The following is a 17,577-nucleotide window of genomic DNA, read 5'->3' on the forward strand; positions in this document are numbered from 1 at the left end:
CATGAGGTTCTTGGAATTAGAACACCCAGATACACTGTGAGGATTTATAAGTGCATGAATCATTTGACCTATTAAAAAACATAGCTGGCTTTCATAAACATTCTGTACTTTTTGTTTAGTAGTTTTAGTGCTGTCCTTCGTAACCCCATCTGGGGTTTTCTTGGCAAAGATACTGGAGTAGTTTGCCATTTCCTTCTCTAGCTCATTTACAGATGAGGAAACTGAGGTAAACAAGGTGAAGTAACTTGCTCAGGATCACACATCTTGTGTCAGAGGCCAGATTTGAACTCAGATCTTACTGACTTCCTGCTCTATCCACTGTGCCCTATCCTATTTTTATTATGTTAATAATAAGCTTGACATCTCTCCATAGATCACATTTCTCTTTCTTGGAATTAAAATCTGAAGAGAAACAAAAAAGGAGGAGGAGGAGAAGGAAGACAAAAAAAAAAAAAAAAGGAAGAAGAAGAGGAAGAAAAGCAGGAGAAGGAAGAGGAGGAAAAAGGAGGAGGAGGAGGAGATCAGAAGAAGAAAGAGAGAGGAGAAAGGAGAGAGGAGAAGGAAGAGAAAGGTGAGAGAAGGAGAAAGAGGAGAAAGAAGAGAAAGGAGAGAGAGAAAGAGAAGGAGGAGGAAGAGAAAGGAAGAGGAGAAGAAGGTGGAGAAGAACAAGAAGAACAAGAACAAGAGGTAGGAAAACAACAACAATAAAGAGAATCTGCCAAATAACAGGAATTGTGGACTCTTTATACCTGATATCATTGTGATAGATCTAAAATGTTTCAGGTTTCCTAGACCTAGTCTTTTTCTGACATGAGATTTCTTCTCTAGAAATACCCCATTTTCTGACTGGTAGGTCTGGGGGCATATTTGGATGGTGCTGCAGAGAATAAAGTTCAAATTGGGCCCAGAGTTCAAATTAAATCTCAGACATTAGCTATGTGACCTTGGGCAAACCCTGTTTGCCTTAGTTTCTTTATAAGATAAGCTGGAGAAGGAAATGGCAGACCATTTCAATATCTCTGCCAAGAAAACCCCAAATAGAGTCACAAGAGTCAAACGCCCTGAAAAAGACTGAACAAAATGATCTCTTATAGGGAAACAGTCCAGGTGTCCCATACCAAAGACTGGAAAAGGTCAAGAATCTGATAAGACTTAGGAGCCAGGGAAGATAGAACTTCTCCCTTAGATCATCAGTCACCTTCCTTCTCCTGTCAGATCTGAAGGTCACTGCACCCAAGGCTGGGATCCTGTGTATCAACTACTCCAGGCTTTTACACTTGCTCTATCCCAGTGCCTGTAGATGCTTTCTCCTCACCTCTCTCTATCCTTCAGTTCCTCTGGCTTCTTTCAAGACTCAGCTCAACAGGCTGATTTCAGAAAAGTCTGGAGAGACTTACATGAACTAATGCTGAGTGAAGTGAGCAGAACCAGGAGAACATTGTACACAGTAACAACATTAAATGATGATCAACTATGATGGAGTTGGCTCTTCTCACAATGAGGTAGTTTAAGACAATTCCAATAGCCTTGGGATGGAAAATGCCATTATGCATCCAGGAAGAGAACTATGGGGACTGAATATGGATCAAAACATGGTATTTTCACTTTTTTTTTCCTCATGGTTTTTGCCCTTTTTAGTCTGATTTTTCTTGCACAACATGACTAATATGGAAATATGTTTAAAAGAATTGCACATATTTAGCTTCTATCAGATTACTTTGCTGTATTGAGGAGGGAAGAGGGAGAACACAAAGTCATATAAATATGAATACTGAAAACTATCTTTACACGTATTTGGAACAATAAAGCATTGAAAAAATTTTTTAAAGAAATCAAAACAATTTTTGATATGAAAAATGCTATAAATCATTATTGATTAGAGAAATGCCATATGACCCTGGGCAAGTCAACTATTTGATCCCAATTGTCTCAAAAAAAAACCCACTCCAAAATAAAAGAAAAAAACCTATGATTTCAGACCCAATCAGTCAGACCCTGCCTAACTCTGCTGATTCTGAGCATCACTGAGATAGAAGGGCTGGTGACATGGAATCATTATCTCCATTTCATCTTGACCAGGGAAATCAGATAGTCATTTCATAAAAAAAAAATTTCAATGAAAAAAAAAAGACCCCTCAAATTTCACCCTCTGTGAAATCCACTCCCCCATCTCCAGTCCCATCCCCTCTGAGTTTACTTTCCACCTACTATTTGTAACTGATTATTTACATCTTGTTTCTCCTGTTGGAGTGTGAGTTCCTTAAAGGCAGGGAATGTTTTGTACTTTCTTTGTATCTCCCACTTAGGACAATATCTAGCCCCTAGTAAATGTTTAATTAATGTTTATTGAACAACTGACGGTACTGTATCCCTCCAGAGATGTGTCTGCATCTTTGTCTTTGGAGTAATAATGATACTGATGCATTCTTAGCTTCTCACTCATCCATTCCACCTCCAGGGGCCTGGAGCTTAACCCCTTGCCAAGTTGCATCCATGCGTGATAAAAGCTTTTAGAGTTATCGGTTGGGTTGCTCTTCTGTGACAAGCTCCAGGTTCCCTCAAAGCCTTGGCAATGGACTGGGACAAAGGTCTTTGCCGTTGGCTGCTCCAAGGAAAGTTGCAATTATTTGTATTTCTTCAATAGATGAACCAGGCAACCATCAAACTCTCAAATAACCAATGAATGACCTAATTTAAGGAAGCACTTACACTAAAGAAAATGACAGGGAAGTATTCTAAGAGCCATGTGAGAAATGAATTGCTGAGACTTTAGTAATCTTGAGGGGTACTGTGGATAAAGCACTGACCTTAGAGTTAAGAGAGTTTGAGTTCAAATCTGCTATAGCTAGATGAACCTAGGCAAATCATTTGATGCCATTTGCCTCACAACACCAAAAGAAAAACAATCCTATGATCTCAGACCCAATCAGTCAGACCCTGCCTAAATCTGCTGATTCTGAGGATAACTGAGATAGAAGAATTGGTGACATGGAATCATTATCTCCACCCCCTCTAAAATTATGGAAATCAGATAGTAATTTCATCATAAAACTGTTTCTTTTCCATTAGGTCTGCATTTAACATCTGCAAACTCTTTTTACAAACACCTGTTCTTGTTTTATTTTTGGAATCCTCGGTATTCTTGAAACACAAACAAAATAGGTTTTTTCTGTCATAAAAGGGACGTACCAGTCTAGAAAGTCATTCCCAGAGATATGGAAGCAAGGGCAAGCAATGTTACCTACCACTGAAAGTCTTGACCACATCGTTCATCTCAGACACAGAACTAGATAATTCCAAAAGCACCATAATGAGGATAAAGTAAGGAATACTTTTGGTCACTCATCAACAACAAAAAATCCTAATTTTGCAAGAGTAGCAGGAATCATTTAACATTACTACCATTTCCAGCTAAATGCAGTTTTCCTCTATGTGACATAGTAAAGAAGACATTGGATTTGAAGTCAGGAAGACCTGAATTCAAATCTGCCTTAGATACTTACTAATGTACACTTACTGGACAAGTTACTTAACTACAGTTTCCTCAAGTGTAAAATGAAGATAATAGCAATCATCCCTCAGGATTGTTGTGAGGATAAAATGAGATAACATTTGAAAAGTGTTTTGAAAACTTAAAGTATTTCATAAATACTAACTATTGTTATTTTATTATTTTTTAAATTGTCATCTTAATAGCAAGATAAAAGAAGATGATCTGATGTTCTGAAAAAGCTAAATTTTCTAAGAACTGAAATTCAGGCAAGCTAAATGCTAGTGAAGTGTTAAGTGCTGTGTTGTTGTTTGCTATCTATTTATCTAATGTGTATATATTTATATGTGTATGCACACATATGTATGCATGTGTGTGTGTGTAGGGGGGGAGGTTTCTCCTCTCTGATAATAGGAAATACTAAGACAATCCTTTAACAAACAGAATCTAGTTTCCTTTTCTTGGCTCAGATTATTGTGCCCACTTTAAATTTCAGACAATTTCTTCCTAGAATGACATAATCTTTAAATCACTCCAGGAAGGCCAAGAGAGCAGCTAAAAGCTTTCTTTCACTGGAGAAATGGAGGGCTATTAAATACCATATATGCTGTCAGACACAATCATTATCTTCAAGTGGTTTTCTTGAATTGCATTTTTTTTAACCTTAAAAGAAAAGGCTTACTAGATACAAAAGGGGAGAACTAATACACATACATATATATATCATATATATGTGTATATATATGCATATATGTGTGTTTTTATTAATTATATAAAAATTAATTTTATAATAATTATATATGAAATTAATTTAGGAATAAATATATAGATTATGTATATATCAATTTATATAACACTTATATGCCAATTTCTGAATGTATGTAAACATTTATTTTAACCCTAATTATATTTAATCACATAAATTAAATTATGTATCTGAGCATATTGATAATATAAAGTATATATAATATACTCTGTAAATATATACTCATATATTTATATTAATTTCTAAGTATATGCATATTCATTTACAAATTAATATATACATGTAAATATTTATTCAGAAATTAATATTTATTGTGTGCAACCATGTTGATGGACAATATCTCCCATTTCTTTCCCTACCCCCCTCCTATATAAGGAACCTAGATTTCTCAACTGATCTCATCAATTTAGATCTAGAAAGAATCTTAGCAACCAGTTCTCTCATTTTACTGATGAGGAAACAGACTTAGGTTAAATGATTTGCTAGCAAACATATCAGGCAGGAGTTGAATTCTGACCGTGATTTTAAGTGCAGCATTCTATTTGCTAGTGCCACCTGGCTAATTTAACTGAGCCAATGGCTTCAACAGCATTGTCTCCCACAATTCAAGGCAAGAAAACCAGTTCCAAAAAAAGGAAAATGAAACACCTTTATTTTTGATAACTAATTATCTGTTTATTTAAGTTAATTTTTGATAGAAACTTCTTACCCATATAGAGAATCCCATCTGAACTTCGACATGGGGATGCCTGCACCAATTCTGGGATGGTAAAGGGAAGTTTCTAGAAAGATGAAGACATATATAAAGAAAAACAAGTTAACTTTAAAAGCTGAGAAATTTTCACAATCTTAATAGGCAGTCTGTTTCAGTTATGCAATTTTGCTAAAAAGAGAAAAGTTTTGTTGACTACTTCCTCAACTCAAATTGAAATCCTGAAATGAAAAATGGTTAGCAGCTGGAGGCAAAAAGAAGTAAGGTGGAGGGGTCCACCTCCATTCTCACTTCTGCTACACACATAAAGCAGTCACCAGGTGGCCTGTACCCTGTAAGAACCAGCTTCCTTTACCTAGGCAGGGGTTCTTTTTATTTTAAAATTGTTATTTTCAGTTCCAAATTCTTTCCTCCACCTTACTTCTGTTTGCCTCCAAGTTTTTGATTAAAAAAAAAAGAAGAAGCAGCAGCTAATGGTGGGAACCAAGAAAAGAAGCTCATAAAAAGTCAAAAGTTTCAAAACTATGTTTCAACATAAAACTGCTTTTTTTCCATTAAATCCACAGCTAACATCTGCATACTCCTTTTGCAAGCACCTGTTTCTCTTTTTATTTTTGGAATCCCCAGTATTCTTGAAACACAAACAAAACAGACTCTTTCTGTCAAGAATTGAAAAGTTCCCCTTAGTTCCAGATTTCAATGGATATTTTCACCACTGAAAGAGCTTTTTCTTTTAATGTTTTACTGATCATTCTTTTCTTCCTTAAAACAAACAAATACTCATTTCCCACAGACTAACCTCCCCCCTGCCACACACACACACACACACACACACACACACACACTAAATCCTAATGGAGTGACCCATTCTGATACATGTGTTCAGACTTTTTTCAGTTATGTCTGATTTTTCATGATTCCACTTGGGGTTTTATTGGCAAATATACTGGAGTAGTTTGCTATTTCCTTCTCAGACTCATTTTACAATGAAAAAACTGAGGCAAATAGGGTTAAGTGACTTGCCCAGGGTGTCACAGGTAGTAAATATCTGAGGCCAGATTTGAACTGGCCTCCGTCCTGTACCATCTAACTGCCATACTATGATAAATAAGTATAGTCAAATGAAGCAAATCAGTCCTTAGACCAGGTGTGAAAATGCAGGCTCTTACTGTAGTCCAATACTTCTTATACAGACAGGCAGGATAATTTTTTTGTTTACAGACTGGTTTTTAAATTTTATTTTGTAAAATTGTGAACTTAATCTTCAATAAACACAAACAATTCAAGTAAAAGAATAGGAAAGAGGATTTTATAAGAAATTGTAAACTTCTATTAGTTGTGTTTTGTTTTTTTTTTAAAGAAATAGATATTATTTAAGAAGGTAGTAAAATTTCTATATCCCTTTTCTGAGCTTTTTTTTTCTCAGCATATTAAAAAATATTTTATTGATGATCGTTTTGCCATGTCATATCACTGACCACTAATCTATCTTCCCTTCATGGCCCAAGTAGATCTTTTTTGCAGCAAATATATATAGTTAAACAAATTATGTCTATACATTGCCCATGTCTGAGAATGAATATGATCAGTTTGTAGCTATAGTCCATCACCAATTTTTTGATAGTTGTTACTATGGGCAGACTTCTGAGATCTTTCAGAATTATTTCTGCTAACATTATTATTGTAGTCACTAGGCAAATTGTTCTTTGAATATTTGGTACAATTCACTTGTAAATATATCTGGAGCTATGTTTTTTCTTCCTTTAAGAGTTTTTTCTAGCTTGTTCGATTTATTTTTCTGAGATTAAGTTATTTAATTTCTCTGAGGCTTATTTCATTTTACCTAAATATGTTTTTGTAATTATTATGTATTTCCTTTAAATGTCAGTTCTACTGCCTATAATGAAGCAAAATAGTTTTCTAACATTTTATCTGTTGGGATTTCATTCTTGTTGTTGGGGATTTTATTTTTTTTCTCCTTTTAAAAAAATCAAATTAAGCCAATGACAAAGACATTTTTTTTTTGACAAAGACATGGTTTGAAAAACCCAAAGTCTTCAGCTTCTGGGATAAGAATGCGATATTTGACAAAAATTGCTGGAAATATTGGAAAATAGGGTGGCAGAAAGTAGGCACTGACCAATATCTAACATCCTATACCAAATTAGGAGAACAGGGTTTAGCCTACCTCTCAAAACTGTGAAAAAGGAAGGAATTTATGGCCAGAGAACTAGAGAATATTATGCAATGCAAAATGGATAATATTGATTACATTAAATTAAAAGGATTTTGCACAAACAAAAATAATGCAGATAATATTAGAAAGGAAGCAGAAAGCTTAGGGGAAATTTTTACATTCAATATTTCTGATAAAGACTCATTCTAAAATATAGAGAGAATGTCTATTCATAGAAATACATTTTATTTACATTAAATCTTTACATCTAAAAATCTTTAAATCTTTTTCTGGATGTAGATTGCATTTTCTGTCCAAAGTCTACTAAGCTTGCTTAGGATCACTGAACTGGTAAGAAGAACTAAGCCTTTCATAGTTGATCATTGCATATTCTTGCAATTATTGTATACAATGTATTCCTGGTTCTGCTTGTTTCATTCAGCATCAGTTCATGTAAATCTTTCCAGGTCTTTCTATAATCCATTTGTTCATCATTTTTTATAGCATGATAATATTCAATTACCTTCATGTGTCACAGCTTGTTCAGCCATTTCCCAATTGATGGGCATTCACTCCTTTTCCAATTCTTTACTATCACAAAAAGAGCTGCTACAAACATTTTTGTACATGTGAGTCCTTTTCCCTCCTTTATGATTTCCTTGGGATACAGACCTAGTAATGGTGCTGCCGGGTCAAAGTCTTTAGGATATTATTTAAATCTTCATTTAAATATATATCCTTTTTTTCCTACCTACCCTTACTGATAATATTTGTATTGCATTTGGTTAGCAATGAATATGGTCTTATTTCAGCTTTTCTCTATTTCTTTATGCCCTAGAACATGGTTAATTTTTATGATGGTGCCAATCAAATTGACAAAATATGTAGACTCTATATTTCCTGTTCAGTAGTCACCAGAGGTCTATCACATCTAATTTTTCTAAAAATCTACTCAGATCTTCAACTTTTTTTTCTGGTTTCTTATGTTTTTGCTATGCATTGCTATCTGTAGTTCAATTATTTTTGCCTGCATACACACACACACACAAAATTGATCTCATTTCATTATTTAGGATGCTGTTAAATGCAATGGAACTTCCTTGTTTATTTCTCTTTAGTCATGTATATCTTTGCCATAGACTTTTCTTACATTATGATTGATACCCCTACTACTTTAAATTTATCTAAGGTATAAACAATTATACTCTAGTCCTTTGCTTTAACTCTGTTGAATCTTCATGTTTCATATATTTTTGAACCTTTCTTAAACCTTGGTTGGTTGTTGTCATTTATTCTTAAAGAGGACCAAAATGGCATCACTATGTTAAAGTCAAGTTGTATTGTAATTGACTGTGACTGATTGGACCAATATGAGTTCAGAATGCTCTGCCACAGGTCAGACACAAATAATCCATATAGACATTTGTGGTGGACTCTCTAACTTTGTGCATCTCACATTTCTTCTAAGCTACTTCAATCTGTTTTGCTCAGAGCACAGCACCTTTTCTGATGAGGGCACGCCATTCTGGATGGTTCAGTGCAATCAATTCTAAAGTTCTTAAGAGACCTTGAGGGTGTTCTTGTATTGCTTTTTCTGACCACAGAGTACTTGCCCTGTCTCATTTCTCCATAAAACAGTCTTTTTGGCAAGTGTACATTTGGCATTTGAACAATGTGACCAGCCCAACAGAATTGTGCTCTCCATAGCAGAGTTGGAATACTTGGCAGTTTAGTTTGAAAAAGGATCTTATTGTCCAGTATCTTATCCTGCCAGATGATCTTCAGAATCTTTCTAAGACAATTGTGTATTTCCCTCTATCATATGTTACTATGATATTATCTACCTTTGCTCTCACCCTATTAATTTTACAAAAGATAGGAAGGTGACAAAAGTGGATTCATCACTAATAATTAAAAATTATAATATTCTTATCCTATTCCCCTGCCCTTGCTGTTTTTATGCAGTCTGGACTTAAACTGTTAAGTCTTTAAGACTGCTATGTTAGAAGTCTTCTAACTTCTATCTTTATAATCTGTCCACCATAATTAAAATGCTTTCCTTCTAACTTCCCTCCCCAAATCTACTGTCTCTCTTGATCCTTCTTCCCTATTTCTCTATTGATTTTAATGTATTTCTACAATAATATGTATGTCTGTGTATTATGTCTATGTGTTCATACTTCATATTTCTTTCTTTCCATTCAGATAATTGTAAAGTTAATGAGATACCACATTTCCCCAACTCTACTATGTACAAGACATTGTACTAAGCACTGGGGACATAAAGGCAATATCCTTCATATCCTTCCCCCTCTAGCACTCACTGATGAACAATGCTATTCTAAGTACTGATGATACACTTTTATATTCAAAAGCAATCATTTTTGCAGAATTTCTGCAGGCAACAAGTGTGGGAAGTGAGCAAATCCAAGGGGGATGCCAGTTCCACAAGTGTGGCAGATCCTTGATTCTTTCATCATTTTCTGTCACTAGCATCCTGTCAACTGTAAAGCCACATGGAGATATCTGGCCAATCTGAAGGTCTGGAGATTCCAGGCATGAAGTCAACGACACTTACCGTCAGACCTTCATTGTTTTTACCACCAAGTGTATACAAGCTTCCATCATTGGGGTCTGGAAGGAATGCAGGCCTGGGAGGAGCGGGAGCAAAAAAACAAAATCATTGATAGCTGTGTACATACATACTGACAGTCATTTAAAGGTAAGGGCACATGCATGGTGATAGATGCTAAAATCAAGGAGCTCACAGAAAGCTAACTATGTACAATCAAAATATATACATGAAAAACTGAAGATAATCAGAGGCAATATAGCAGAATGAAGAGGGAAGCAGAAAGGTACAAATATGACTATATCTGTTTTAAAGAAGGAAACAATGTCTTTCCATTAAATTTATTTAAAACTGATATTGAAATCTGTCTCTAGTGTATGACTACATTTTTTTGAAACTTAAATAATATTTACTTTTATGAATTTGGATGCTAAGGCATTTAGGACATATATATTTATTATGATCTTGCTTTTGTCTATGGTTCCTTTCAGCATAATATAGTTTCCCTGTTTTTTGAATATTTGTTTTTGCTTTGTTTGATAGCATCATGGCAACTCCTGTGTTTTTGGATTTATTTGATGTATAAATTTTCCCCCATCCTCTTGGTTTTATTTTATGCACATCTTTTTTTAAAAATGTCTTTCTTATGGGCAGCAGATTGGAGGGTTTTGATTTTTTTTTTATCCAATCTGCTTCTCATTTTGTTTTATTACACTGGTTAACTGATTCACATTTAGAATTATAAGAATTAGGTTTATATTTCTTTTAAGGTTATAGTTTTTCCAAAATACACAGTATTCTATTCCTTTAGAAAAAATGATAAGGAAACAAGTTCATAATGGTTACGTAACCTGGCCAGTCACATAGCTAGTTAGTTTGGGATTTAGGACTTGAACTCAAAGACGGTTGAACCTAGAACCTTTGACAAAAAGCCCAGTGCTTTCCCCACCATTCAGTCAATAAATATTTACTTATTAAGTACCTATCATGTACAGGCACTAAGTGCTAGGGATATATAAAGGAGGTCCCAGCAATTGTAGACCCCTGCAAACCTTAAGAGTCTATGAATAAGGTCAAGGAAAAACCATTAAAAAGTTTCCAACTTGCCTTTCATATTCAACTTCCACATTATTTTTAAAAATCCAGTTATCCTACATACATACGTACATAAACTCAATAGATCACATCAGCCTTTTTTTCTCTGAGTGTTTTTCTTTTTCTTTTTTTAACTAATAGCAAGATCCTGAATGTGTAATGTTCAGATACTGAAACAGAAAGGAAGATGTGTGCCTAAGAAAAACAAAACAGATGGAAACGGATTGCCAAAGCAGGCATCTAGGGAATTCCTATGAGCTAATCAACAATTCTAAATAGCTTGTGGATCATATGGAAGTCATAGAGAATCCCCTTGTAGTGATTTTTTTTTTTCTTTTCAGTTTTCAAGTTCCCTTTTTACTTGAAGTGATAGTTTTCATCTAACTTGCAAAGATTTTACAGCTCATATAGGGATGAGGTAGGATGGCATACTGAATAGAGAGCTAGTCTTGATTTATTTGGCTTCAAGTCCTGACTATTACACATGTTGGTTGTGTAAATCATTGTAGGCTAATTTTGAACTCGGGTCTTTCTTAATTCCAAGCTCAGCCCTCTAACCACTATACCAACTATTTATCTTATTCAGTCTTTCACTGTTTTAGGCTTCAATGTAATAATTATAAGTTGCAGAAGAAATAACAACAGGAATTTCCTCATCCAATAATTTTCATTACTGAAGAAATCCCTGGTCCAATCTTTATCTCTAACCCTACATACTTGAAAAAGGTCATTTTCATCTCAGATCACAGTGACACACCCAATGTTGGCTGGGGAATTAGTCTTTTTGTAGGCTTGGGAGTTTCTCAATTCAAACTGTTTCCCTTTGTTAGTAGAAGGGGAGGAATATAAAAAGTGGGGGTAGGAGGCAACAAATTCAGACAAACCACACACACAAAAAAAGCTGAAGTGAATCAGGAAACTTACTCTTCAACGTGGGTAGGAACCTGTAGGACTGGATCTGTACAAAGAAAATAGGAAGTCATTAGGAGAGAGTGAGTAAAATACATCAGGATTCCTCAAAGGAGAATTAAGCAGCTCATTTCTATGCCACTTTAAATTTTATGAAATGCCTTTCTTACAGCCATCTGTGACTATATTACCTAAATCTCATTCCCCTAAGTAAAGAGGAAGAAAGAAAAACTTAAAGATGTGCCCAGGGTAAGCATCAAAGCTAGAATTCAAACTTAGTCTGGTATGCTTTCTACTAAACCACACTGCTCCCCATCAACAGCTACTACTGCTTCTAACTGAATAACCTGAAGGATCAAATAAGATCACAGATATAAAAGTACTTTTGGGAGAAAAAGATAAATATATCATCAAAATGAAAGGTCAAAATTAAGAGTTGGGATGGAGCAAAATGTCAGAAGCACTGTGCTAAGATCAAATAACTCATTACCAGTGAAAGTGAGAAACAATTTGGGGATGAAGATATTTACAAAAAGATCCAAAAAAGTGGCCACCCAGACCCTAAAGTGGACACAATCATTAATGGAAAAAGGTTATGCCCCAATGCATTTGAGCAGATGATGTGGGCTTTCAAAAACTAAATTCTAGTGATTTGTGACACATTTTTAGGGGAAATTAGAGAAATGCATGTTAAAACAATTCTGAAGTTTGATCTCACACCCATGAGACTGGCAAAGATGATGAAAAGGAAAATGACAAATGCTGGAGTGGCTGTGGGAAAACAGGTACATTAATGCAAAGTTAGTGTAACTAAGAACTAGTCTAGCCATTCTGGAAAACAATTTGGATTGATGCCCAGAAAGCTATTAAACTGTACATACCCTCTGACCCAGTGATATAGGAAATAGGATGCAAAGAAAGAGGAAAAGAGACTCATATGTACAGCAGTTTTCTCTGCAGTGGCAAAAAAAAAAAAAAAAAAAATTGGAAAACTGTGGGGAGGGGCACCTACCAAATAGTATATGAATGTAATAGAATATTATTGTGCTATAAAAATTGATAAAGGCAATAGTTTCCAAAAAATTTCAAGAAGACTCATATGGAATAATAACAGAATGAAGTAAGCACAACCAGGAGAACACTTTATATAATAACAATATTGTGGGTTTTCTTTTTTTTTTTTTATAAAGACAACTTTAAGAAACTTAAGAATTCTGATTAACACTATGATCAACCTTAATTCCAGAGGGCTTATGATGAAACAAGCTACCCACCTCCAAATGAAGAGATAACAGACTCAGAATATACAGTGAGACATAGGTAGACAGATTGATAGAAATAGGTAGATAAATAGATTGATAGAAATAAAGATATAGATAGATAGATACACACATATATACAGACATATATATTATATATGTGGGATATGGCCAACATATTTTCCTGAACTATACATGTTTATAACAGTAGTTTTGTTTTATTTACTTTATTAACTAGGGAGAAGTGGGAGAAATGTGAAAGGTAGAAAAAGTAGATTTTTATTGATTAAAAAAATTTTAATTTTAAAAATTATGATTATTAGGAGAGTAGGGACTAAACAATGGAATCCAAATGGTGCAGTGGACAAAGCTTTGAGCCTGGAATTAGGAGGACCTGAGTTCAAATCCAGTCTTTGACACTTCCTAATTGTGGAGCGATTTTGGGCAAGTTATCCTGTAAGCCTCAGTTTCCTCATGTGTAAAATGAACTGGAGAATGAAATAGCAAACCACTCTAGTATCTTTACCAAGAAAACCTCAAATGGGGTCATTGAAGAATCAGATATGACTAAAATAATTGAACAACAACGGGGACTGAAAATGTGATTTCTATGGCATAGGGAACTTCCAGGTGAGAAGATTTCCTCTACCAATATAGGCTGGGCACCTTCTTTATAATTTATAGTCTTAGAAAGTTGCTTAACATGTTTAACCTATATTGGATAACTTGCTGTTGAAGAGAAGGGAGAGAGAGAAAAATTTGGAACACAAGGTTTTACAAAGGTGAATATTGAAAACTATCTTTGCATGTATTTTGAAAAATAAAAAGCTATTATTAGTAAAGAAAAATGTGGAGATATATATAGAATTGCACTTGTTTGACATATATTGGATTGCTTTCTGTCTGGCGGAGGGAAGGAGAGGGAGAAAATTTTGGAACACAAGGTTTTCCAGGGGTAAATGTTGAAAACTATCTTTGCATGTATTTTAAAAATTAAAAAGCTATCATTTTTAAAAAATAAAATAAAATAGTTGCCTGAGCTTAAATGACTCGCCCAGGGTGACACAGCCAGCATGTGTCAGAGGCAGGATTGGAAGGTAAGTTTTCCTACCTTCGAGGTCAGGTCTCTGTCTTAAACACTGTACTCCCTCTCTCATTTATAAACCCAGAAATTCTCAAATGAGAAAGCAAAAACCTATGGATTTCTCCTTACTTGAATCCTTCTGAAAACTACTTATCAGTACAGGGGCATTATCAAGAAAGGGCTTGGTCATCACCCCTTTGGGTAGAGTCTAGGACAGATTCATGTTATTTATAATATCTAAAATCCTTTCTAGCTCTCACTTCTCAGCTACCAACTCCCAACCATGCTCTTCTCATGATCCTCATCCTCCAAGAGAAATCTGGATTCCTCCAGAAGGAAGGCCCCTCCAGTGGAGGCTCCCCCCCAGCTTAATAAATGCTTTGCTTGGTCTCTACACCCTGCGTCACTAGCTGCCCACAGCTTAATCAATGATTTTTTCTGGCTAATTACCTAAAAGCCTATGGCTTCATCAATGCGTGTTGGGGGGTGGGGGCAGCCGAAAGCCCATGGTGGTTGCTTTCACCCAGGATTCTCCTTCAGTGAAATCTCTATCCCTCCTTCTGGTACTGACTTTGCTTCCAGAAGCCCAGCTCCCATGGCACACAATCGTCACAACAACAGATGCCCACCACACCATCTGTACTTCCAACCAGGCCTCAGGCAGCAAAACAAACAATTCACTAAATGATGAAAGGCATGTTAAAAAAAAAAAAAAAACACCAGGCAATTATTAGCTCACGGTCTAAGTAATCTGTTTATCTTTTCCATCAATAACCTCTTGTACACTCACCAAGACTGACTGATGCAAGAGGAAGAAAACCCAGGCATACGCAGTCACCCTACTGAAGCTGGCCAGAGGGAAACAGCAGCTTTCAAGGCAGCCCCGAAACCCACAAGATCATAAAACTAATTAGCTTCTCTTTCAAAGGACACATGGCAATCAAAAGGGCATCTAAATGCATCACCAATAAACAGACGGAGTGCACACAAAGAAATTCAGTACGCCTATGAGCTCACCCGGAGCAAGGAGATGGAGTCACAGGCATTCTGGATGAATGACCACAAGTCTGCTCTGCAGGAGACTGGTGCTTATAGGGAAAGTCTCCCCCTTATCTAGAGATTATATACTGAGCATCTAAGATAGAAGCCCAAGATCTAAAACTATGTACTGCAGAAAGCCCTAACAGAGATATGACATGATAGTAATAATAACAACTACCACAACAAGAATACATTTCCATAGCACTTGAAGATTTTCAAAATATTTCATATACATTATCTCATTTAAACCTCAAAACAGCCCTGTGCAGAGGATAGTATGATCAATTAAAGAATTAAGAGATGGATGGACCTCAGTTTATCTAGTACAATTGCTCATTTACAACTAAAGAAGTTGAAAGTGAGAGGGGTTAAATACTTTGCCCCAAATGGCACAAAAATGAAGAGCAAAATTAAGAATGGACTCCCTCCACTCCTCAAAAGTCCTTGAATTGCACATTCTGAAGTCTTCATGATATCATTTTTGAAAACTGCTGCCATTATAGGAAGGAAGCAAGGAAGGAAGGAAAGAAGAAGGAAGGAAGAAAATTATTGGGTACCAAACTATGTGATTAAAAAAAAAAAAAAAAACCTGAGCGAGTCTTTATGGTAAACGAACTTATATGGGAAAGCTTCCTAGGGGAAGATGGTAGAATATCTAAAAGCTGAGAGCCAGAATGTAATTGGTTTAGTTTGGGAAGCCAAAAAGACCACAACTGGAACCATGGTGAAGTTGATTGATATGTCCTTTCTAGGAGCAATGGCAATATTGGTTTCATTATCATTCCAGCACTGGAAGAAGGTAAGGCGTGGGAAGGAGGGGAAGACATACTATGTATGATGGCAAAGTAGATGAAAAGATTTGCTGATACCAAAGGACAAAGAGAAAATACTGAATGGCAAGAAAATAACCACATATTCATGAACCAGGACAGTGCAGGTCCCAGACTAGGAGTTTCTAGTTAAATTCCTAATAAAGGGTTAAGCTCTCCAGGACAGCAGAGTGGCAAATTGCCAGGATAGAATATACTGGAGGAACTAACCATTCTAGGGATCATTGCTCCAATGTTTAAAAGCCATGATTTTCTGGCTTAAGAACTAGTCTATCCAGTCACCTAAGAATCTCTTTAACATAAGAGATGGGTGATCCAAAGAAAAGAATAGTGAATTTAGAGTCACAGGACTTAGGCTGAAATCTATTCTGTGCTATGATCCAAACCATGCTTCTTATATATCAAGTTCTTGGAGAGGTATCATTGCATAATAGATAGAACACTGAACTTGGAGGCAAGAAGACAGATTCAAGTCCCACTTCACACATTTATTAACTGTATGACCCTGAGCATGTTACTTACCCTATAGGTAACTCAATTTCTTAATAAATAAAAAGAGGAAGTTAGACTCTATGACCAACCAAAAGCCCCCTCCAGTTCTAAATGTATCATCCATCCACCATCCACTCTGTGTCTCTGCTGTTCTCCCTATCTTACTCAGAGCAGCACCTCGGGATTGGACCACCAGAAAAAAAGTATCCAGTCCTCCTTGGGAGAATTATGCACTCAGCTCTGGAGTGCAAAATTACTAGCCCACTATATCTAGTCCCAGATGAGGCAATTCTTTATATCCCATTGAGCTGCCTACCTTCACCATCTTGACATGTTTCCTGTTATTCCGTCTCTTCCCTTTCCGATTCTTGCCTTTAGACTCAGTAATAAAACCAACTATCACATGTATATGTACATATATATATATATATATATATATATATATATATACACACACATGAACATATGTGTGAGAGTTAACCATATATATGTCATGTATTATGTGCTTATATATGTAAATGTAAGGTTTTTTAAATTTTTTATTACTTGTGCCTGGCATATGCTATAAGTGCTAGGTGATTGGTTATGACCATTGTTCTTGAAAAGGGCATGAGAATCAACTACATAATGGATCCTCTCATTGTCTCTGAGACTCCTAAAACAATCCCTTCCTGACCATTAGTCCTATATTTGTGTTGTCTCCTCTCGTTAGGGGTACAAGCTTCCTGAAGTCAGGTCAACAGTTTAACTAGCCATTAAAAAAAAAATAATAATTTAACTTCATTGTAAGCAATTCTTCCAAACCTTTTTATCCCTCCACAAGCTTCCTATGGCTTGAGATTTATCTGAGGTTGATCAATGATAAATGAAATCATGGGACCTGGTAAGAGAACCTTGCTTCATATTTTATTGAAAACATTGACACTTCTCAAAGAGAGCTCCATCTTCTCTTACCTCATCTCACACCATGCAGAGGCATTCTGACACTATCTTCTCCACTCATTTCACATGAAGGTAATGGTCTTTCTCCTTAGTAAGGCAAATCATTTTACAAGGACAAGTGATCCCATTCTATTCTGTCTTCTCCATCATTCCTATTCTCTCACCAACATACACTCTCCCTGTCCACAAGTTGCTTCTCTGCTACCTAC

At 35.7% G+C, this 17,577-nt stretch overlaps 1 protein-coding gene across 1 annotated transcript in view; it reads right to left on the reverse strand.

Annotated features, from left to right (window-relative positions):
- ERN1 (endoplasmic reticulum to nucleus signaling 1) overlaps window positions 1-17,577 on the reverse strand; it is a 124,671-nt gene that overhangs the window by 47,570 nt on the left and 59,524 nt on the right. Inside the window, exons 3-5 of the mRNA XM_051994980.1 lie at window positions 11,736-11,769; window positions 9,723-9,795; window positions 4,966-5,038 (exon numbers count right to left, since the gene is read on the reverse strand). Coding sequence (XP_051850940.1) covers window positions 4,966-5,038; window positions 9,723-9,795; window positions 11,736-11,769 — 180 coding nt within the window. The remainder of the gene's footprint in view (window positions 1-4,965; window positions 5,039-9,722; window positions 9,796-11,735; window positions 11,770-17,577) is intronic.

This window comes from Antechinus flavipes, chromosome 4, assembly GCF_016432865.1.
Source record: "Antechinus flavipes isolate AdamAnt ecotype Samford, QLD, Australia chromosome 4, AdamAnt_v2, whole genome shotgun sequence".
Classification (NCBI taxonomy): domain Eukaryota; kingdom Metazoa; phylum Chordata; class Mammalia; order Dasyuromorphia; family Dasyuridae; genus Antechinus; species Antechinus flavipes.